General features: G+C 41.2%; 1 protein-coding gene and 1 long non-coding RNA gene across 3 annotated transcripts in view; one reads left to right on the top strand and one right to left on the bottom strand.

The window, feature by feature from the left end:
- Positions 1-11429: 11429 nt before the first annotated feature.
- On the bottom strand, positions 11430-22394 carry LOC128638341 (uncharacterized). Its single transcript, XR_008399085.1, has 3 exons — positions 22299-22394; positions 16655-16708; positions 11430-12270 (listed from the first exon to the last, which is right to left on the bottom strand). It is a non-coding gene; the product is annotated as an uncharacterized LOC128638341 (long non-coding RNA).
- The window catches only part of SPEN (spen family transcriptional repressor), a 109773-nt gene continuing 107766 nt past the window's right edge, over positions 22004-24010 (top strand). For both annotated transcript variants that reach the window (XM_053690247.1, XM_053690248.1), the window contains exon 1: positions 22004-22341. In XM_053690247.1, the coding sequence (XP_053546222.1) occupies positions 22259-22341 (83 nt within the window). In that variant the 5' untranslated portion in view covers positions 22004-22258. The remainder of the gene's footprint in view (positions 22342-24010) is intronic.

Raw genomic sequence — 24010 nt, forward strand, 5'->3', positions numbered from 1 at the left:
TTCTTCAAGCAGTGGTACAGGAAGAAGTCTGCATCAGTCCATAAAACCTTAGAAAAATCAGTCTTGAGATATTTCTTGGCCCAGTCTTGACGTTTCAGCTTGTGTGTCTTGTTCAGTGGTGGTCGTCTTTCAGCCTTTCTTACCTTGGCCATGTCTCTGAGTATTGCACACCTTGTGCTTTTGAGCACTCCAGTGATGTTGCAGCTCTGAAATATGGCCAAACTGGTGGCAAGTGGCATCTTGGCAGCTGCACGCTTGACTTTTCTCAGTTCATGGGCAGTTATTTTGCGCCTTGGTTTTTCCACACACTTCTTGCGACCCTGTTGACTATTTTGAATGAAACGCTTGATTGTTCGATGATCACGCTTCAGAAGCTTTGCAATTTTAAGAGTGCAGCATCCCTCTGCAAGATATCTCACTATTTTTGACTTATCTGAGCCTGTCAAGTCCTTCTATTGACCCATTTTGCCAAAGGAAAGGAAGTTGCCTAATAATTATGCACACCTGATATAGGGTGTTGATGTCATTAGACCACACCCCTTCTCATTACAGAGATGCACATCACCTAATATGCTTAATTGGTAGTAGGCTTTCGAGCCTATACAGCTTGGAGTAAGACAACATGCATAAAGAGGATGATGTGGTCAAAATACTCATTTGCCTAATAATTCTGCACTCCCTGTAGGAACCCTCTGTTTTTACATGACAGATAAACTGTAGAGAGATACTGTTGCACAGCCCTACTTCAAAACAAATTTATAAAGCTTAGTTACTGAGACTTTAAGTTCTTATTACCTCTAGTAGTATATATTGTATCAAATAGAGATAATTGTTGAAAAAATACCTTAAAGGGACACTGTACCCAAATTTTTTATTTTGTAATTCAGAAAGAGCATGCAATTTTAAGCAACTTTCTAATTTACTCCTATTATCAATTTTTCTTTGTTCTCTTGCTATCATTATTTGAAAAAGAAGGCATCTAAGCTTTTTTTTTGGTTTTAGTACTCTGGACAGCACTTTTTTATTGGTGGATGAATTTATCCACCAATCAGCAAGGACAACCCAGGTTGTTCACCAAAAATGGGCCGGCATCTAAACCTACATTCTTGCATTTCAAATAAAGATACCAAGAGAATGAAGAAAATTTGATAATAGGAGTAAATTAGAAAGTTGCTTAAAATTTCATGCTCAATCTGAATCACGAAAGAAAATTTTTGGGTACAGTGTCCCTTTAAGGTAGCAGATATATGATATTGATACTTTTAGGCTTATAACTTCTAGAATAAAGAGCAGTAGATTACATAAGGAGAAACATTTTACATGTTATAGTAGGGTTAATGAATGTAGATGCAGAGTTTATACACATATGACCACCTTGACCCAGATGCAGCTTGTATTTAGTAATTTTAAGTAGGGACCCAAGACTCTTAGGTTTCTCCCTTTCTTTTCTCTTTGTCTTTCCCTTCCTCTCCTATTTCTTTCGAGTTATTTACCTTTATTTATGGAAGAATTTAACAGGAAAATATATAAGAAATTAAGCCTAAATTAAGGCTGGAGAGAAAAAAAAAAAAAAGTCCATCTAGGAATAGACACTGTTCAATAAAAGCCCGGTAGCAGGTAAAGTCATTTAGGGCTATATAGCAAAAAAGAACAATGTAAGCGATTGTCCAGCACGCTACGATACCCGTCCTTTAACAGTTACTGATCGCAGATGGAAGAACCTCCATGAAGAGCGCCCCCCCCCCCTCACGCAGCACCGGTGGGAGGGGGAGTTAAAGCAGGAAGAAAAACAGTGAGTACCGAGGCTCGTCTTAGAGCAAGCTCTATGTGGAGCGAGCCGACAGGAACAGTCAGAAGGCTATAGAGACACCCCCAGCGAGTGATGGCCCTCACGCAGCATCGGTGGGAGGGTACAGTAATAAGAAAGGTGCAGCTCCTGGGGGTCTCACAAAGGCTCCCAAATTATTCCAAGTGGAAAGGACAGGTATCGGCACAAAATCAGCAAGAATCGGGGCGGTCCCAGGTCCACAGCCGAGACAGGGAAAAAAGCCAATAGAGCAAACTTTTGTAACCGGCACAAGAGCAGCAGCCTATGATCTCCTCCAAGGGTGCGAGCCGCTCCAGATCACCTGGGCAGGAAAAACACTCTAGTGAAGTGAAGCTGCCACTACACCCGGCGACCCCTGTCCTTCAACTCGACACTCAGGTAAAGAAGGCACAATAGCTCAGGTAATGTCCGAACTCCTTCTCACAGCGACTGTGAGGAGACATATAGTATGGTAAATGAGGCAGTAACTTTCACAAACTGCATTTCTCGAAATCTTTGCCTCCTGCGATATAGATCTTAGGGTTAAGTAGGCAAAGTGTTGTATAGGTGTTTGTAAGAAAAGTTGGGTCTCTTTCAGATGCTGCAGCTCGCAGCCTTAGTGCGGTATTATGGCACTTATGGGGTTCCAGTACTGATGATATTTTAGGTGTACAAGCCGCCAAGGGTCTAAGGGTTTAGGCGCCGTTCCTCGCCAATAGCTTGTAGGAGAAACAGATCAAAGCAGGTGCAACACCTGACCACACACCTGTGCTCCTCCTCCTCCGGAACATCACAGCATTTTATTTAAACAACTTTCCAATTTACTTCCATTAACAAAATGTGCAACATCTTTTTATATTTATACCTGAGTCGACAGCTCCGACTGAGCATGTGCAAGAATTCAAAGTATATACGTATATGCATTTGTGATTGGCTGATGGCTGTCACATGATACAGGAGGAGTGGTAATAGACATAACTTTAAATTTTGTCAGAAAAAATCTACTACTCATTTGTAATTCAGACTAAGTGCTATTGCACTATTGCATTGTCTTTTCTTTTTAAAGTTTTATTGAGATTTTAATAAACATATACCATACATGCAGAATTGCCAAAACTTAAGTAGTACAGACATTGAGATAAAATTCACAATGATAAAATATTGTACAGTCTCAGATGCATACTAAATCAAAATTAAGTAGGCAATGATAGCTGTAATCTCATTTTTATCATTATGGGACCTCCACTCTCGAACCATGGTGAAAGGGCAGTACTTGATGGAGGTAAGTTTGTTTAGTCTAAAAAGCCTTAAGGCCTTAGCATCAGATATAGGGTGTACCAGTATGCTTTTCCATGTATCCAGCTTCTACTGAAGAAATTACAAATATATGCACTCATTGTGTTACACGTCACAGGCAAGGACACAATGATATATTAATCAGGGAACATTATGCAGTATTACCCATATATGTACGTTATAGATAAATCCAGTGTTAGTGTATTGCTAGATGATCTGTTACTCCTTTCCGTTAGTTTCTAAATACTAGGAAGGTAAAGAATCACTCTGTCCTGGCCGCAGACAGAGCAAGACCACCACTATATAGAAGGGCACCCCTGCGATAAACCTATAATGAGATTATAGTATCAATATGGTATATCGGATGTACCTATATGCCCGCATCGTGTCAGGGCTTTTTCCCTGCTTTGTTTGCCATGTGCTGCTGGCAGCCATTTTACTCACCTCTCTTGCTGACTCTGGTGCATACTGTGTGATGCTGCTCATTTCCTGCACTTCCTTTTATGGCCAGACTGGTGTACATCATCCGTGTGAGACAGGATGCAGTCTCAGAATTGTGATGTCATCACTTATTATTTAAAGGGCCTCTGTTCAGTATGCTTTGCCCTTACGTTGTCTCAGACCTGTTTGTGAGAGCTCCTGTGTATTACCTGGCTGTCTGAAGTCCATCCTGGTTCCTGATCCTTGGCTTATTCCTGACTCTGCTGTTCTCCTTGTTCCTGATTCTGGCTCGTCTGACTACTCGCTTTGGCTCCTGACTCGGCTCGTCTGACTACCAGCTCTGGTTTTGATTCCTGGCTTGTTATTTGACTTGTGGACATATTATTTTTTGCTATTAATAAAGGTGTGATTATTTTTGCACTTCTCGTCTCAGTCTGATTCCTGGCACCCTGACATTACGCAAGGGTCATGAATTCTGATGGTGCTAATAATCAACCTTTACCTGCCATAATTTCCAGGATGGATGATGGATCAATTTGCACTAGCCCTGCAAACCCTGATGACTCTCACTGCACATTTGGACCAAAGTGTCCCGCAAGTTATGGCTGCTCCTGTTTCTGCTGCTGCACCTAGTCCTACCAGGAGCATGTCCGGTTCTGCACCTCTACCTCAGTGATATGGAGGCGATCCTAATCAGTGCAGAGGGTTTTTGAACCAGGTAGGCATTTACTTTGAGATGTTACCTCAGGCGTTTCCCTCTGACAGAGCTATGGTGGGATTTCTCATCTTGTTACTCTCTAACACAGCTCTTGCCTGGGGTAATCCCTTTTGGTAAACTAATAAACCTGTTATTTCAAATTACCCTGAATTTGTGGCCTCCTTTCGAAGGGTATTTGATGTTCCGGCTCACTCCTCCTTTGCTGCTAAACGACTAATGTCCATTCAGCAAAGTACAAGATCTGTTGCTCAGTATGCCATTGAGTTCCGTACGCTTGCCACAGAGGTAGGTTTGAACAATGAAGCCCTTGTTGCCGCCTTCTTTCATGTTCGTTCCCACCCATGCCTCCCTCTCCTCCCATGCCTCCTGGTCCAGAGTCACCAGGTACTGCTGAGCCGATGCAGTTGGGATTCATGTGTCTCTCCGCGGCGGAGAGGGCCTTTAGGAAGAGGGAGGGGCTCTACCTCTATTGTGGGTTACAGGGCCACCTTTTGAAGTCTTGTCCTACACGGCCGGAAAATGCACATACCTAAGGTCCTGTCGGGGGCAGAGCTTAGATGGTTTATCCTTGTCCCTAGAACCGCTAAAGGATAAACCTTTGGTCATGGTTGTCCTTTCCTGGGTGGACTCCTCCATAGTGACCCAGGCTGTTGTTGACTCCGGTGCTGCAGGCTATTTCATTGACAGTGCTTTTGTATCAAAGCAGTCCATTCCTGTTTTGCCTTGGTCCATTCCGCTTGCTTTTGACGCCATTGATGGCAGGCCCCTTCAGACTGCACTCGTTACTCACAAAACTGCTCCGTTATCCATGGCTGTTAGGGCTCTCCATTTTGAAACCCTCCAGTTCCAGGTGATAAACTCTCCGCATTTTCCGGTTGTTCTGGGTTATCCCTGGCTACAAAAGCACAATCCCAGTCTCGACTGGTGCAGGCCCAAAATTTTGTCGTGGTCTCCGCATTGTATTTCCACTTGTCTTCGGAAACCAGTTAAAGTCTTGTGCACTTCTTCTGTATCTCAATTGCCAGAGGAGTACCGAGAGTTCCTAGACGTTTTTGACAAGGTGCGTGCTGGTACGTTGCCTCCTCACCGGTCTTACGATTGTGCCATAGACCTGCAACCCGGAGCCATTTCTCCTCGGGGCTGGGTTAACCTCTGTCTGTTGCAGAGAATTGTGCTATGGAGGAGTATGTTGCTGATGCTCTGTCACGGGGGATCATCCGCAAATCCTGCTCTCCTGCAGGGGCTGGCTTTTTCTTTGTGAAGAAAAAGGGTGGCGAGTTAAGACCATGCATCGATTATAGGGGTCTTAATCGCCTTACCATTAAGAATGCTTACCCTATTCTGCTCATTACGGAACTCTTTGACCGCCTCAAGGAAGCTACGGTCTTTACTAAACTTGATTTGAGAGGAGCATACAATCTCGTTAGGATCAAGGAGGGCCACGAATGGAAAACAGCATTTAACACCAGGAGCGGGCATTATGAGTATCTTGTAATGCCCTTTGGCCTATGTAATGTTCCTGCTGTTTTCCAGGAATTTTTAAATGATGTCCTACGAGATATGTTGCAACAGTGTGTTGTGGTGTATTTAGACGACATCCTCATACACTCACCCACACTTGAGGCTCATCGTTCTGATGTTACACAGGTTCTTCAGAGACTACGTGAGAAAGGCCTGTTTTGTAAACTTGAGAAATGAGTTCCATCAGACTCAAGTAACCTTCCTAGGTTAAGTTATCTCCGTTGCAGGGTTCTCCATGGATCCTGACAAGTTAGGCCTCGTCCAGTTGGTCTTCGGTCTATTCAACGTTTTTTTGGGTTCACCAATTACTAAAGAAAGTTTATTAAAAACTTTTCTTCCATGGTCAAACCTATCACAGACATGACTAATCAAGCTCTGGAACAGTTCCTCCATTGCTATATTTTAGATCACCACAATAATTGGTCTGAACTGTTACCTTGGGCAGAGTTTGCTCGTAATAGTGCTATTAATGCTTCCTCCAAGTTATCCCCGTTCATGGCAAATTATGGGTTTCAACCATCCATGTTGCCAGATTCATTGACGTCTCAGGGTATTCTGGCTTTAGAGGAGCATCTCCGGGAACTCCGTTCCAGGTGGGTGCAGAGTCAGGATTGCTTTCATCGTTCTATGCAGTGCCAAAAGTTCCAGGCTGATCGTAGGCGTCTGCCCGCGCCTTCCTACCAGGTTGGTGAGAGTTTGGCTGTCCTCCCGCAACTTGAACCTTCGTGTGCCTTCCAATAAACTGGCTCCCCGTTATGTTGGTCCTTTTCGAATACTCAGACGGGTCAATCCTGTGGCCTACACTCTTGACCTTCCTCCTGCAATGCGCATCTTCAATGTTTTTCATGTCTCCCTCTTGAAACCATTGGTTTTTAATCTGTTTACCACTGTGTTGCCTTGTCCCCGTCCTATCTTTGTTGACAACCATGAGGAGTATGAGGTCAGCAGCATTATTGACTCTAGTATGTGCAGGGGCCGCGTACAGTATTTGGATCACTGGAGGGGCTACGGTCCGTAGGATCGTTCATGGGTTCCCTTCTCAGATGTTCATGCTCCCGCCCTTCTCCGTGCCTTCCATGCCCGTTTCCCCAATAAGCCTTTTGTCCTCCCGCAGGGGAGGGGTCACTGAGGGGAGGGTACTGTCAGTTTTTTTTCCCTGCTTTGTTTGCCATGTGCTGCTGGCAGCCTTTTTACTCACCTCTCTTGCTGACTCTGGTGCATACTGTGTGATGCTGCTCATTTCCTGCACTTCCTTTTATGGCCAGACTGGTGTACATCATCCGTGTGAGACAGGATGCAGTCTCAGAATTATGATGTCATCACTTATTATTTAAAGGGCCTCTGTCCAGTATGCTTTGCTCTTGCGTTGTCTCAGACCTTTTTGTGAGAGCTCCTGTGTATTACCTGGCTGTCTGACGTCCCTCCTGGTTCCTGATCCCTGGCTTGTTCCTGACTCTGCTGTTCTCCTTGTACCTGATTCCGGCTCGTCTGACTACTTGCTTTGGCTCCTGACTCGGCTCGTCTGACTACCAGCTCTGGTTTTGATTCCTGGCTTGTTATTTGACTTGTGGACTTTTTATTATTTTTTGCTATTAATAAAGGTGTGATTATTTTTGCACTTCTCGTCTCAGTCTGATTCCTGGGACCCTGACACATAGTAAGAAGCAATGGTATTATTTAGTGGCTAGGATCGTGTTTTTTATTTTTTGTTTCAGGAAAATGCACCTCTCCTACAGAATAAAAATAACTTAGGGCATATAGGAGGACAGTCACTTATTGTGTGTGAGCACCAGTTAGCAGCCCAGTAGCGGGGTAACCTAATATATTCCTGTCCAATATTGATGAAAGTGAAATACAGGCAGGGATTACCCCAGCTTCTTAGGATTGTCCGGGTACTTCAGTATCCACTACCGCCTCAGCTCCAGTATGGGCCTGTCCACAGGGAGTACCTTTTGCCGGTGGCTGCTTGTTTCAAACACCGGGTAACTCCTTAATGTGCTCCGCTTGTCTCCGTTAGGTTTCCACTCCCCTCCTGGGTCCTCTCCAAATGCGGCTGTACGGCGTCTGACATCACTCGGAACTCCGCCTCCAGCTGTCACTCAGTTGAATGCCGAGAATCGCTGCGGCTAATGCACCAGTGTGGGTGAGAAGTGACTCAGGCAAAACAGGCAAACGACTTAACTGTGCACGCTCGGTCTCCAAATGAGCAAATGTAAAAGTGATTGAAGCAGCACCAGCGTTCTTATGCAAATAAAACTGCTTTATTGACAGTTCAGGATAAACTTCAAATGGCAAGCAGGAAACAAATAGTGACAAATAGTGCCTAGGCAAACACACATAGAGAACAAGCAGCTCCAAAATGATAAACCAATTCTAGTCTTTAGTGGAGTCATAGGCTCAATGTCTCTAAGAAGAAAACACCCCGTTAGTAAAGTGAGAAGTCTCTGGGTAGCAGATAAGTCCTGTGTATTGAGACCTCCCATTAACGGTATCTGTCCCTTTAGCTTACCAAAGACTTGCTGGAGACTGAGCAGACTTTGTCATCAGTGTATAGTTGGTTTGCTACTAAAGGTCAAGTCTCAAAAGTGGGACTACTAGCAAAGACGACATATGTCTATATTATAGGGCAGTAATCCCGGATCACCCATCATATTTACCTCAATCTGTCTCTGTCAGTTGGCATCACACTGACTTGTGCTTTAAGCAGAAAGTAAGGAGACTGCTCTCTAAAGGAGTTGTAAGCTCTTAGTTGCTGAGGTGTTGATAGATCTTGAAAAATAGAAGTTAGTGTAGATTCACTGTGAGCTGCATATGTAACATTGGCAAAAGCAGGGAATCCAATACAACGGCTGAGGTTGTAGTAATAAAAGGTTGTGAGACCCTGTCATAGAGCCGTTGGGACTAGTGAGTAAGGCCCGATTTGTGCACTCTAGTGTGAGTCCCACTGCTCTGCTGATGTCCCATGTAAAGGCACATACCTCCTCACCACTTATTTAAGCTGCCTCTGTTTATGGTAGCACCGGACTCAAATCCGTTAGCTGGCTGGAGGACGTTATAGCAAAGATTTTGTCGTCAGGTTTCCCAGGAATTATCTAAGTTGATATGGGAATAGGCAAGGTTCTTTGTGGGTCGAGATTTGCCAATTTCTGCGTAGTGACCAAGAGGGCCTCCCCCCTGCAAGCCCTCCCGGTCGAGCCAGGAATCAGGCTGTTATTCTTCTCTGCCGGAGCACAACTAGCCAGAGCCTGGGGCGTTCCATTGGGAAGCCTCCCTCCAAAGAGTATGGCACACAGATCCCTCTCCAGGTATCGGTGGTGATCGTGCAAGATTCTGTGCATTCGGGCCTCCCATCTTGCCAAAGCCTCCATCTCTACTCGATGAGTAGCGCTGCAAAACCATCCCTTGAGATAACCGTTATATTGTTGTTGATTTCCTCTTAGGAATGAACAAGTAGTCTTCCCAGTTTAATCAAATAAATATCCTATTATAGGATCCCTTGACCCCAGTAATGGGGGGACAGGTTATGATGCGGCAGCCCCATACCTGCGTCTGCATTGTCTTTTTATCATGCATTTGTTGTTTATGCAAATCTACTGTATTTACTGGTCCTTTAAAGACGTATATTAATGTTTGCTACATCCCAGAGTCATCTGTTTCTACTTGTCCTGTGTGGCTCCTTTTAAACAGGTATGCCTTTTATGTGGTAACGTTCTGAGAGAATGAAAGAGAGGCACTAAGCATGGGTAGGGGCCTGGGTATGCAATGCATGCTCCTAGATGAGGAAACGTAGCTCGGTTTCCTTACAAACTAAAGAGATCTGATCAACATTTGAAACAGTTGAGTAAGTTGAGTGATAGACTAGGTTGGTAAACAGACATACAATCTCAGGATTTACACATTATAGGGAAATTAAACCCAAAAATGTTCTTTCATAATTCAGATAGGCCATACACTTTTAAACAACTTTTCAATTTACTTCTATTATCTAACGTGCTTAGTATTCTTAGTATCCTTTGTTGAAAAGCATACCCAAATAGGCAATTTGTATTTGGAATTAGAAAATACAATACTACAATATGTATGTAGCTGCTCCCCCTTTAAACTTTGTTCACATAAAATGAATCTAGTTGATATCTCCTGTCTATGCAATGCAGTAGTATTTTATTTTTATTCTACTCAGGCATCATCACTTCTTGTAAGGTTGGCAGTAAAATGCAGGTTTGGCAAACGCTGATTACTGTAGCAAGTCACTTGCTCCTTTTGATTATACGCTTAATGGAATGAGAGAGAGCAATCAAGCACTCTCATTGGCTCCTCTGGGGATTACTGCCAGCCAGCAGCCTAGAACATAGATACTCTTTGTTTAAAAGGAAAAAAATAGACCCTTTGAGACCTTTTTTTTTTAAACTTCCTGCCTTAACCCAATGGCTGCCAGAAGGGTCCTGAATGTACTGGCATCCTCTTGTAGTGATCCGATGCATATCAAACATCTTGTTTTATAAAATATATACATATTAGGTATACAATATCTTATGATAGGGACTCCCCTTTTAGCCAAAAAATAAGTATATTTGATTCACAGGCTGTAAATACGTATACCACAGGGTTTTAACTCTCAATTTGATATTATCAATGTTTGCTAATTATATTTTATCAGCATGTATCAGTCATAGTAATATCTTGCAAAAATCATAACACATTTATATATTATAATCATACAGTACATATTTCATAATAAGAATAATATTGATACAGTGGCCACTCAATATTTAAGTGCTTTTGCATTCCTAAAAAAAAAACTAAAAAATCATTGGGTTATAAATAATTTTCCAAATGCATTGACGAAATCACTGTAACGTTATGATAAGTATAAGACTTAGTATAATATCTAAATGCTTTAATATATGTTTTAATACACATTTTTATGTTTCAATATGTCCAGTGAATGGTATACAACAATTAATATCATTGGAATTGAACAAATGCATTATTAATGGTTACAGAGAATCAGGAAATCATGCAAAAGTCAATGTTAGAGTATTATTTCATGACAGTAAACAATTAACCGAAGCAGGTTTAAATGTAGGAAGGTGGGCCTAAGCATGGTCTATGATTATAGCTTATGCCGAAACGCGTCAGCCGCCAACGGGAGACACCTGACTTTTTAAATATGTCTTTTGTACTCCATAGTTTGGACTTTTAATGGATTCTCAATAAAATATTTGTTTTTAACCGCAGCCAACTTATCTTGTTTGCAACTGAATACAATATCTTGTACCTTAAAGGGAAACTGAACCCAATTTTTTTCTTTCATGATTCAGATACAGCAAGCAACTTTCTAATTTACTCCTATTATCAATTTTTCTTTGTTCTCTTGCTATCTTTATTTTAAAAGCAGGTAAATCATAGCAGACAGTCCATTTTAGGTTCAGCACCATGAATAGTGCTTGTTTATTGGAGGCTTACATTTACCCACCAATAATCAAGCATAACCCAGGTTCTCAACCAAAAATGGACCAGCTCCTATGCATCACATTCCTGCTTTTTAAATAAAGAGAGCAAAATAACGAAGAAAAATTGATAATAGGAGTAGATTAGAAAGTTGCTTAAAATTGCATGCTCTATCTGAATCATGAAAGAAAAAAATTGGATTTAGTGTCCCTTTAATATTATCACAGATTCAGAAAGAAAACAAGAAAGAATCCATAGACATATTAAAAAAAAAATCATCCTTCATCTATTTGGCAAACTGTTATATTTGAAATATGGCATCATTAAGTTATTTATCTAAACCATGCCACCCCTACAAATACAATATGATGCTTTAGGTAAATTTAAAAAAAAAGATGCACAATAAGATCCTACAGAGGAAAAATAATTTAAAGATGTGTGTGCACTGCTGCCCTTATTGAATAATCAGATATGATGTGTAAAGGGTGAGCTGGCATTTGCAGAACATGTGCTATGTACAGTGATCTGCGCACATAATTGTCAGAGGTAACAGCATACATGGAGATAAAGCGTAAACATGTCAGTGCTATAAATATATATTCATCACTTGATGAAATGAGTTGTTATAATTTGACATCAGCAGAAAGCTGCCACACATATCCAAAAGCCTGGCATGAAAAACTTTCTTGTTTAAAACAAGCTCCCATTACAAGTTCAAGGTCCTTTTAAGACAGCCTTGTTTACATAACACACCTTGACCTGCCACTAATTTAATGTTAGGTGTGGTTTGACTACACATTATCAACTGCAGTGCTGGAAAAGACTTGTCAATATCCACATGCATCTGAATTTTCCCCTGGACTTTGTTCTGACAGATAAAATCAAATATATTCCATACAGAACTCTAGGTTCATCCTGTTCCTTGTGCCTCTCTCTGTTCCATGTCCATCCAGATTCCTCCTATTCTGTTCAGCCTTGTCTTGATGAACCGCACTTGTTCCTACTGAAAGTTTTTTTTGCGATATGTGCCATTGGGCTACAGACAGAAAAATGATAATTACAAGGATATCTCTTATATAACTCATAAGCAGCTCCTAACCACATTATAAACACAATACATAAGCATAATGGTATCACAAGTTATTGGTAAATCAAATTAAACTATTTAGAACTGTAATAAATTGCTACCTGTGAGTGGAGTATGGAGAGACACACCTGTATATTAAACCCCAAACTTGACACTCCCCCAGCCTTCATATATAGTTATAAAGTGATATAAACCTTTTAAGAAAAAAATGGTGCAGCGTTTCATAGACAGTAGATTGAGCTATTCCACTTATAATGGCTTATAAAGACTGAAAACCACCAGAATCTAGGAAGTGAATATATCCTTGGTAACCAAGAAATTTACATTTGCCTGTAACAATAGCTCCACATCTACTTTTAGGATAACAAACTTGGACATATCAAATGGTACCTGTCTAACACTTCCTAGTCTGTAAGATCATGCGGGTCTACACAGTGGTAGCATAATTGTGAGTAATGTGATCTTCCGAGTAGCCAAGCACAAAGCACTTCATAATGTAGTGGGTCTGCATTATGGAGCCCCAGGCACTTTCACATGATAATAACCTTGTACCTATAATTAATGTAACAACATTATAAACAAACCAAAAAAACCCTAACAAAAGAACATAAATTAACCTTTTAATGCTGTTACGACGTTGTATTCCGTCCAAATTTGGTGAGCTTTAGTGCCGATGGACGGAATACAACGTCCTAACAGCTTGTCCTTCCTGAAGCCTCTGGCGCTTCCCTGATGGGATTGCGGTCTGGTGGGCGTGCCTAGCATCATAGGGACGCCCCCCTGACGCGATCCCATCATTGAAATCTCGTGATCACATGCACGATCGCAAAATTTCAAATTGTTTACATCGGAACAGTTATTTAGATGTAGACATGTTAACCCCGGCATGAAAGGGTTACTCCTACCTGTCCAATATCAACAACGTGCAAGAATTCATATTGGCAGTTGGCATATTAATAGGAATTGCTATATACAAAATGATTCCAAAGTTCTTCCTTTTGGTGTTAATTTTTAAAAAAAATCCTAAATCTGGGGTGAAATATAAGGCCACTGTACTAATCTATTAATCAACAAAATATCAATGACCTAAATATAAATCAAGGGCGTTATCCAATACTTATCTAACTCAATAAGCTAAAAAAATCCATAGTTCATTAAAAGGGAACTGCAAAAAGAAAATGCTCTAAAGTGTTAGAGCAGGGATGACCAGCTTTTTAATACTTGGGGGACGTAGGTGAAATATTTTAGAGGGTTTAAGAGCCTCAGATAAATGTATGATTATTAAACACAAATAATATACTTCCTAAAAATGTTCAGAGGCACAGGGGATTTGGGTAAGGTTGCAGGGAAACCTCTATCTTCTGTTCTCCCCTCTATGGAGCTCTTTGGAGTTTTGGCCACCCAAAGCACATTTTTATTTCTGCCTTTTCCAGGGGCTACAAAACATGTGGCACACTTTCTAAGTTCTGTTTTTTGGGGGGGGGGCATAGACAAGTAGAGGGCCGCATGAGGCCCTTGGGGCTGCCAGTTGGCCGTCTCTTTGTTAGAGCATGGTATTATTTCACTATTGCTTGTGTATTACTATGTATTTAACCCTTGTGCCTACCTGATCATGCTTTTCAACAAAGGATACAATGCGAACAAAGCCAAGTTCACAGTAGAAGTAATTTTAAAAACCTCTTAAAACTTTGGGGGTTATGTGAGGAAACAAATGCCAAATATAGCAGCCACCAGAGGCATTTGGCTATTTTAGTAGCCGCACTTCTTGTGAAAGTGCAACACGCTGGATTTTCATGCAGTTTTAAGAGGCTTTTCAGTTTACTTTTATTATCATAGTTACACTTTGTTCTATTTGTGTAATAAATAAATAAGCATACCTAGGTAGGCTCAGAAGCAGCAATGCACCAGTGGGAGCTAGCTGGTTATTGGTGACACATATACTGCTCTTGTGTTCAGCTAGCTTACAGTAGTGTATTGCTGTTTAATCCAGATGCAGGGGTTACACACAATTGTAATCAAAACAATTGTGCAACAATAAAATGCTCTAACACATCAGAGTATTTTCTTTTGCACTTTTATGTTCATTTAAGGATATAATGCAAAATACATGGCTGCTCCTATGGACATGGCTGGAGGGCCAATTACAAGTAAAATATGCAGGTAGCCACCAATCAAGTGTTTCTCTGAAGCAGCAATGCATTATGACTTCTTAGCAGACATTCAACTATGTATTTAATGCTTTAGCAAGGGTAACACAACCTTACCAATGGTATTCATATCAATAAAATGAACCAAGCTCAGCCTTTTTATTATTGCTTTAATATGTCCCTTTAAATACACTGCTTTTTGCATAGCCGTTTTAGATGTTTAGCACATTACAAAAACTCATTTACTGCTAGTATTTACTGACCGCACAGCAAGAGAGACCAGATAACTATTTTTAATAGGTTTTTCAAAAGGTGTATGCCTGGACTGCTCATTATTTGCAGAACCCTGCAAATTGTTCAACCCAAACAATGGTATTAATTGTATTTAAAACATTTTATTCTGTGTACAGGTCATTTGAAATTGATGTATAATGGTATGCAAATGTTTGGGCACCCCCAATCAAATAATATAGTTTGTCGATTTTCTAAGCGAAATGAGGTTAACATAACCTTTCCAGTTAGTGATGGTAAATCCTAGGGTTTGTGAAACGCTAGGATTTACCATTGGAACAAATAAAGGGGGCTTTCAGTCATGAAGTATAAAATACTTTATACTGAAAGCTCCTTTATTTGTTTGTAGGGTTCACATGACTGGCGCCGGATTTCCCACACAGCTATTGGCTAAGAGGTGGAAACGTCACCTCTCAGCCAAATAGCGTTCTGAAGTGGGCTGCCTTAACATCTCAGTGCGGCAAACGCTGCAAACAAATAAAGGAGCTTTCAGCATGAAGTATTTTATACTTTATGACTGAAAGCCCCCTTTATTTGTTCCAATGGTAAATCCTAGCATTTCAAAAATCATAGGATTTACCATCAATTTAACCAAATTAAAAACTTGACATAGTTGAAACACTAGCAATTTCTTTTTCAAGTGCCAAAAAACATTCTGAGTTATGTGCATATTATAAAAGGATCAACTGAGGTAAAACTGTGTGAAAAAAAGTGTAACAAAAGCTTATAATTATTTTAATAAAATGTCCAAAAATCCTGCTCCACCCCCCTTATCAGTGTCCTACTCCAAACTTTGTGGTATTATGTAAAAAGGTGTGCATGTGAGGATAATTACTTATGCAAGTAATGGGGGTTGAGGAGGGACATCAGGTACTGTTTGTTGCCAAGAGGCTTGCTTATTTCTACGGGGATGATGTCACATGCTTTGTGAAAGCTTCAGCATTATATTGTGCACTGCTTTAGTCAGATGTCATGTGACTGTGCCCCCTATGGCCTGGATAGAACCTTCCATATATGGAAATGCCCAGGGGGGAGCTTGCTGAAAAGAAAACTATGCCCGCACGGAAACTGCCGCTGCTGATTGTATCAACAGCCGCTTCTGCTTAGGACCAGCCGTGCTCTGCGTCTCTATGTGTTTAACCCCTTTGTGAGAGCATGTAATTTTTTCACTATAATGGTCCTTTAAAGTTGTTTAGCAAGCTCTGATGACACCCAAAAAAAGAGCTTGCAATAGTGATTCATGTGGTTTCAATACAGAAAAAAAGAGCAACAGGACCGTCTAGTATGATATTAAAAAATTATAATAAAGATATAGGTATCTAAATGTGTGTGTGTTTTATTATCTCATCCTTTATAACTTAATTTTACAAAAGTACTGCAGTGTCCACGTGATAGAACTGTCTAACTGAAATGACCAGAACTTAATAGCCATTAAACAGCTGTCAATGTAAACTTATATGTGTGCAACATGAAGCATTTGCACCTTAGTGGAATGCACATACCATACACCATTTGCAATAAAAACACAGACATTTTCTGGACAGCTATAAATAAATCAGCACACAATTTATTGTTTCTGAATATAAACTATGGAAAATAAAGCCCAATCAATATGTATATATTTTTGTTTTAATAAAAAGCCATAAACCCTGGTAAGTAATCATGGATAGGGGTATACAAATAAGTTATGGGTTCTCAGATTACAGAACAGTATTAGCACAAAGGATGCCCTTGATCACTGTCATGTAGAGTTCTGACCGCCTGGAGAACAGCTGGTTGCAGCTAAATTTAGAGAATATGGAAGCGATACTTGTTGAAGGTTGTCTACTGACAGCAACCAAAAGAGCAAGACTAATTATTAAGAGGGTTTAAATAAAAACCACATACAGGTTTACCTTTCAATGGGGCCATTTGAGCTCTTGCAGAAACCATTCATTTCACAGAAAAGCCTAGGGGAAAAGGTCAATATTGAAGTATAAAAAAGAAAAATATAGTGATAAATATGAAAGATTTGAGATTCCAAATCTATTTTCATTTATTTACTTGCCTCCTTGACTTTTATTGCTAGGCAAGTTACCTTAAATTCTGTGTTTAGGCCTTTGATTCTCAACATGGGGGTGTGGAGACTACAAAGATGGAACACAATTAGAGATAAGGGTAATAAAAAAAAAGTTAAAGCACATTGTGGGATAAAGGCTTTCAGTCTATCCACTTTTTCACTTTAAAGGCAAGGTAAACTTGTGTGCACTCGTTAACTATCTCTTAAATTACATTCAAAATTAGCATAAGTTTCATTCAACATTTTCAATATATCTCTATACCCGCAATTCTTATTTTGAAAGCTTCATCCTGCAATGATTCCTCGTCCGCCCAACTTTTCTATAAAAATGATTGACACTTCTCTAACACTGTGTCCTCCAATCAGCGCTTCTCCACGTGGTGGTGAACACAGCATATCCTATGTCATAGGAGCGCAGAGCGCATGCGTCCGACCCTAATCGTCTACACTATTCACCGCGCTCCTTCATGAGTTGCGCATGCTCCTTGAAACTTACACTGTACTGCATCATTGAATACAATGTATCTTACGAAAGTTGCGCATGCGCATATAAATTTTTAGCCGTGAACGTGCAAAATGCTGACTTCGATAGCGGGTGGGTTGGGTCTCTACGATGAGACAAAGAAAAGCGGAAGTGGGGAGGAGTTTTAGAAGAAACGGTTGGGATAGATTTTTTTATTTATTTATCATCAAAATACGTTTTGAAAAGTTTATCAAAAGTTAGCGACTGCATTGCAGTGGTAAATAGCAAACTATATGTACCTAACTTTACCTTTACTTTAACATATTGTATTAACCCCTTAAAGACCACAGCACTTTTCCATTTTCTGTCCATTTGGGAACAAGGCTATTTTTACACTTTTGCAGTGTTTGTGTTAAGCTGTAATTTTCCTCTTACTCATTTACTGTACCCACACATATTATATACCGTTTTTCTCGCAATTAAATGGACTTTGTAAAGATATCATTATTTTAATCATATCTTATAATTTACTATATAAAAAAATATATAAAATATGGAGGAAAAAAAATGGAAAAGAAACACACTTTTTCTAACTTTGACCCCCAAAATATGTTACAAATATACAACCACCAAAAACACCCATGCTAAATAGTTTCTAGAAATACCCAATCTTTGCATTTTCTTTGCTTTTTTTGAAAGTTATAGGGCAATAAATACAAGTAGTACTTTGCTATTTCCAAATCACTTTTTTTAAAATTAGCGCCAGTTACATTGGGACACTGATATCTTTCAGGAATCCCTGAATATGACATGACGTATATATTTTTTTTAGAAGACATCCCAAAGTATTGATCTAGGCCCATTTTGGTATATTTCATGCCACCATTTCACCGCCAAATGTGGTAAAAACAAAAAACGTTCACTTTTTTACAAATTTTTTCACAAACTTTAGGTTTCTCACTGAAATTATTTACAACTTGTGAAATTATGGCATAAATGCTTCTCTGGGATCCCCTTTGTTCAGAAATAGCAGAAATTGTGTTGTTTTTTGGTAATTAGAAGGCCTCTAAATGCCACTGCGCATCATGTGTATTATGCCCAGCAGTGAAGGGGTTAATTAGGGAGCATGTAGGAAGGTTCTAGGGTTAATTTTAGCTTTAGTGTAGTAGACAACCCCAAGTATTGATCTAGGCTCATCTTGGTATATTTCATGCCACCATTTCACCGCCAAACGTGATCAAATTATTTATTTTTTTAAATTTTTCACAATTTTAGGTTTCTCACTGAAATTATTTACAAATAGCTTATGCAATCATGGCATAAATGGTTGTAAATGCTTCTCTGGGATCCCCTTCAGAAATAGCAGAAATATATGGCTTTGTTTTTTGGTAATTAGAAGGCAGCTAAATGCCGCTGCGCACCACGTGTATTATGCCCAGCAGTGAAGGGCTTAATAAAAGGGAGCTTGTAGGGGTTAATTTTAGCTTTAGTGTAGTGTAGTAGACAACCCAAAGTATTGATCTAGGCCCATTTTGGTATATTTCCTGCTACCATTTAACCGCCAAATGCGATCAAATAAAAAAATGTGTTCCCTTTTTCACAAACTTTAGGTTTTTCACTGAAATTATTTACAAACAGCTTGTGCAATTATGGCACAAATGGTTGTAAATGCTTCTCTGGGATCCCCTTTGTTCAGAAATAGCAGACATATGGCTTTGGCGTTGCTTTTTGGTAATTAGAAGGCCGCTAAATGCCGCTGTGCATCAAATGTGTATTATGTCTAGCAGTGAAGGGGTTAATTAGGTAGCTTGCAGGGTTAATTTTTGCTTTAGTGTAGAGATCAGCCTCCCACCTGACACATCAGATCCCCTGATCCCTCTCAAACAGCTCTCTTCCCTCCCCCACCCCACAATTGTCCCCGCCATCTTAAGTACTGGCAGAACGTCTGCCAGTACTAAAATAAAAGCTCTCTCCTCCCCCCAGCATATTTGCATATGCTGCTGTATAGGATCCCCTATTAGCCCCCAACTTGCCTGACCCCCCCCCAAAACAGCTCTCTAACCCTCCCCCTACTACACTTAATTTTGAAGAAACATGTTTGTCCAATGATAAACTGTTCTTATTAGTCAGAATGTCTTATTATCAAACAGTCTCTTGGTAAATGTGTTTAACCTCTGAGAAGCAGTTAAAGGGACACTGAACCCAATTTTTTTCTTTTGTGATTCAGATAGAGAATGCAATATTAAGCAACTTTATAATTTACTCCTATTATCAAATTTTCTTCATTCTCTTGGTATCTTTATTTGAAATGCAAGAATGTTAGTTTAGATGCTGGCCCATTTTTGTTGAACAACCTGGGTTGTTCTTGCTGATTGGTGGATAAATTCACCCACCAATAAAAAAAAGTGCTGTTCAGAGGTCTGAAGTGAACCAAAAAAAAAAAAAAAAAGCTTAGATGCCTTTTTCAAATAAAGATAGCAAGAGAACGAAGAAAAATTGATAATAGGAGTAAATTAGAAAGTTGCTTAAAATTGCATGCTCTATCTGAATCACGAAAGAAAAAATGTAGATTCAGTGTCCCTTTAAACTCAAAAGCTGCAGTGCATATATGCATTTGAGCAGGACACAGCAAATCAGCCAATCCGGAGTAGGGGTTTTGTCTAGCTAACGGTAGGTTGGCAGCCGGGGCTTAAAGGGAAATAAAAGCAAAAATGCTCTGATACAGCATTTTATTATTGGACTACTGTGTGTATATAGAATTATGTTTAACCTCTATAATTGTATTAAACAGATTAAGTCAGCTACTAAGCAGCAATGCAATACTGTAAGCTAGTTGAACACTACTGGTGAGCCAATGACAAGAAACAAGTGTGTAGCCACCAATCACCAGCTATCTTCAAGTGCAGGACATGTACATATTCTTTTTCAACAAAAGATACCAAGTAAACTGAAAAACATGCAAATTTAAAAGTGTCTTTAACATTGAGTGATTTATCTTAACCATTCAAGTTTAATTTGGACTTCCCTATCTTTTTAACTATGGGTTTAACCCTGCACACAAACATTTTAGCTGTGCCAGTAAGAATCCAAGAGGCAGTGTTTATTGTTGATACTGAAATGCCTATCCCCACACAAGTCAGGGTTGAACCAACGACGCGTTTCACATGTTAATCATTAAAAACGTTTGTTAGCTTTGTTTAAAGTGAAGGTAAACTTAACCTGATGCCCATCCAGCATGTCATTCTTTGTTGAAAATCAGTATGACTTTCATTCATAAAACGTAATTTTTAGTGTAATTTGAGTTATCAGCGTTTTAAATCAATTACTGTTGGTCCACAAATTCAACCCTTTTTTTTTGGCTCTATCACGTTTCGATTATCCAATTGATAATCTGACCGTTAGGCGGCAGTCACTCCAAGTCAACCGCCTCCTTTATCCTCTGCACATGCGCTATTCTTTATTATTTATATGGAATCCCTTACCCGCTCCTGTTTTGCATTTGGATAACGGATTTGCATGCACAGTAGAGTTCAATCAACAATTTGCGCAGGCGCGGTTGATCAGAGCATGCACACGATTTTAAGAGGCGTATAGAGCGGGTGGGACCGCTCTATACGTCACAGACCAACAAAGCATGAACTAGAGGGAGGGAGGAGTAACCATCGAAACCGTAGAGTTTAGATAAATGTATATATATATATACACACATTGAAAATTTTAAAAGTAATAGAAACTCTAAGTTAGCGATTAGATAATGCAAAGATTAAGTAATGAATTTATGTCTTCAAAAACTTCAAACTTTACCTTCACTTTAACCCGTGCAGGGGTTAGTACCCAAGTGCCATTAGTATAAAAACAAATTAAAGCATTTTATTATTGCACTAATGTGCCATTTAAAATATTAAAAAGCCTATTTTCAGTGCATATTTATAGCAGAAAATGACAGAAACCTACGATATTACATCCAAGGAGTTTCCTTTTAACAGTTCCTTTGTCCCAAACCTCCCTTCATTTATTTTCCTACAGGGAAAAAATGATGCACTCCTAATATATAACAACAACATAACTTCTCCTCAGTTATAACATTAGGCGCTGACCACCTTAGCCCTTCCTGATTGACAACGTGAGCAGCCTTTTTTTACCACTTAGGCGTAATTATCTCAGTGTTTATTTTGGTGGCTGTCGCACTCTAACAATGACAATGTCATAGGGGTCAGCCAGTCTTCCCATGAAGGGTTAGTGGTCTCACAGCCCAGCAGGGCATCTCCCGCCCCCATAACAGGCCCATGACGGGAGCGTGCCTGGGATAAACACTGCGCAGTACGTCGCTGCCCCCTCGCTTGAGAGGACAACGAGAACGTGCGTCACCAATCACCACGATTTTCACACAAGAAGCAGCCAGGTTTCCTTGCAGCAAAAACAAAAAAACAGATATCTCCAGTGGGCGCTGTGCCAACTAAAACGCCAAGAGTTCAAATAACTACCGCAACTTGTGTATGGCAAATTATTCCCATAGCAGCTTGTAAAGCGCATGCGCACCGTAGCTCGCCCGCGTCAAGTTTTAGTACGCATGTGCGTTGTTGCCCCGCCTTCCATCTAAACTAACACCCACTAAACTCACCATTCACCTTAGTGTCTCCGCGCGTGCGCACAGCCATGAGCGCGCCCCCTGGCCTGGTGTCAGTGCGCGTGTGCCGAGCGGCCCCTCCCTCCCCCGTAGCTCCCCATTCACCTCAGTGCCAGCCGCGCAGGCGTAGAGCCGGGGACGGCGCGAAGGGTCGGTTGTATGTGTGTGTGTGTGACCGGTACACGGTGGAGCTGTTTTGGGAACCACGAAGAGTCGGGAGCCTCAGGGAATAATCGAAAATTTAAGGAATTATTAGTCCGTGGGAGTTATTTCTGCGCCAATGCTGGGTCCAGCTGCCCGCCGCCTGCATCGCTTCCGTCAGTCTATATGAACCAGGGCGCTGACCCAGCATGGTCCGGGAAACCAGGCACCTCTGGGTGGGCAACTTACCCGAAAACGTTCGAGATGAGAAGATAATCGAACATTTCAAGCGGTGAGTGCAGGGAGCGCGCCCATAATGAGTGGCGATGGTGAACCTGAACTGGGTACTGCCCGGCGCAGACTGAGACAGACGGGAATGCTGCTAGGTTAGGAGCTGCTGGCAGAGATGTGACGGGCTGCAATAGCGATAGGAGCTGTTGGCAGAGATGTGACGGGCTGCAAAAGCTATAGGTGCTGCAGGCAGGAATGTGAAGGGCTGCAAAAGGGTTGGGGGCTGCAGGCAGGGATGTGAAGGGTTGGAATAGGGCTAGGGGCTGCAGGCAGGGATGTGAAGGACTAGGCTCTGTATGCAGGGGTGTAAAACACTGGAATTAGGGCTAGGGGCTGCATGCTGGGATGTGAATGGCTGGTATACGGTTAGGGGCTGCAGGGGGTTGAAGAGCTGCGATAGAGCAATTGGTTGCAAGCAGGGATGTGAGAGGCTATAAGGCAGCTAGGGCTGACGGGGACACTGCTAGGAGCTACAAGCAGAATCCTCGTGGAAGGAAAGAAAATTAGTGGCTGCAGCAGGGTACTGGGAATGTATGAAGACTACAAGTTGCAGGGGGGAAGTGATAGGGGCTGCAGGTAGTGCTGTGACTGGTAGAAGCTTAAAGCTCGCAGGAATGGTTTAGTGGAGATTATGAGAGGTATTGCAGGTAGGACTGTGTGGTGAGAAAAGAGTGGTTGCTGTTAGGGCTGTGGTGGAGAGGAGAAAGGTGGAAGGCATGGCTGTGTGGTTAGGAGAGTAGGGTTGCAGGCAGGGCTCTTATACATAAGTAGATGACTAGAGTATGCAAGAAGAGCAATAGGGGACCTGGAGCGGTCTGTGGGCTGCAGGCAGGATTTGGGAGGGAGAAATAAGTTGTCCGCAGTGTTGTAACTGAATGTAAGGAGTCTTGGGGCTGATGGCATGGAGGATGAAATTAGGTTTTGGGTTTGAAGGCATGGCATAGGGGGTGATGTGTGTTTTTGTTAGTTATTGTAATTATGGACCTTTATTAAGGCTCAGGAATGAATTCAGGGCTGTGAAACTTGGTGAGAGGTGAAGGCTATTCCCATGACTGTGGGAACATAGTGATGGCTGTGGGCTATTATTTATTTCACACGTCGGACAAGAAAGATGTGCTGCATACAGGATAGAGGAGAGATGATATCGAAGTTGACCTTAGTGGGTATATATGATGGAGGCAGGGCTGAGATTTGCAGGCTGGATAGTGGTAATTTGTATTGGCAGCAAGTCTAAGAAACGGTTCTGCGTGCATGGGATGGTCGGTGAGACTTTCTGCAGAGATTTGAGAGGGAGCAATATTCTGTAGATTGTTTTAGTGTGAGACCTAAAGTTTTAGGGACTTTGATCAGATGTGTTGCATGGAGGTGTGCTGTGAGGAGAGCCATGTTCTGCATTATGTATTGGGGCGTAAGGTATACTGCAGCTGGGTTGAGCTGGGAATGTATGATGCAGACTGGACCTGGGTACTGGTATGTAGTTGTAAGGCCAGTGGGTGAGATGTGCTGCAGCAACACTGGAAGGGTGATAGGTCAGAGAGGCTGATATGCTGCAGGTAGTGTTTGGGATTGACGTGTGATGTAGCTGGGGTGGGGGAGGTTGACATAATTGGAACCAGATATCAGGCGGTGCTGGGACCAGATATCAGTCTGTGCTGTGTTACTGGGCTGTT

This window comes from Bombina bombina, chromosome 8 (genome assembly GCF_027579735.1).
Source record: "Bombina bombina isolate aBomBom1 chromosome 8, aBomBom1.pri, whole genome shotgun sequence".
In the NCBI taxonomy this organism is placed as follows: Eukaryota; Metazoa; Chordata; class Amphibia; order Anura; family Bombinatoridae; genus Bombina; species Bombina bombina.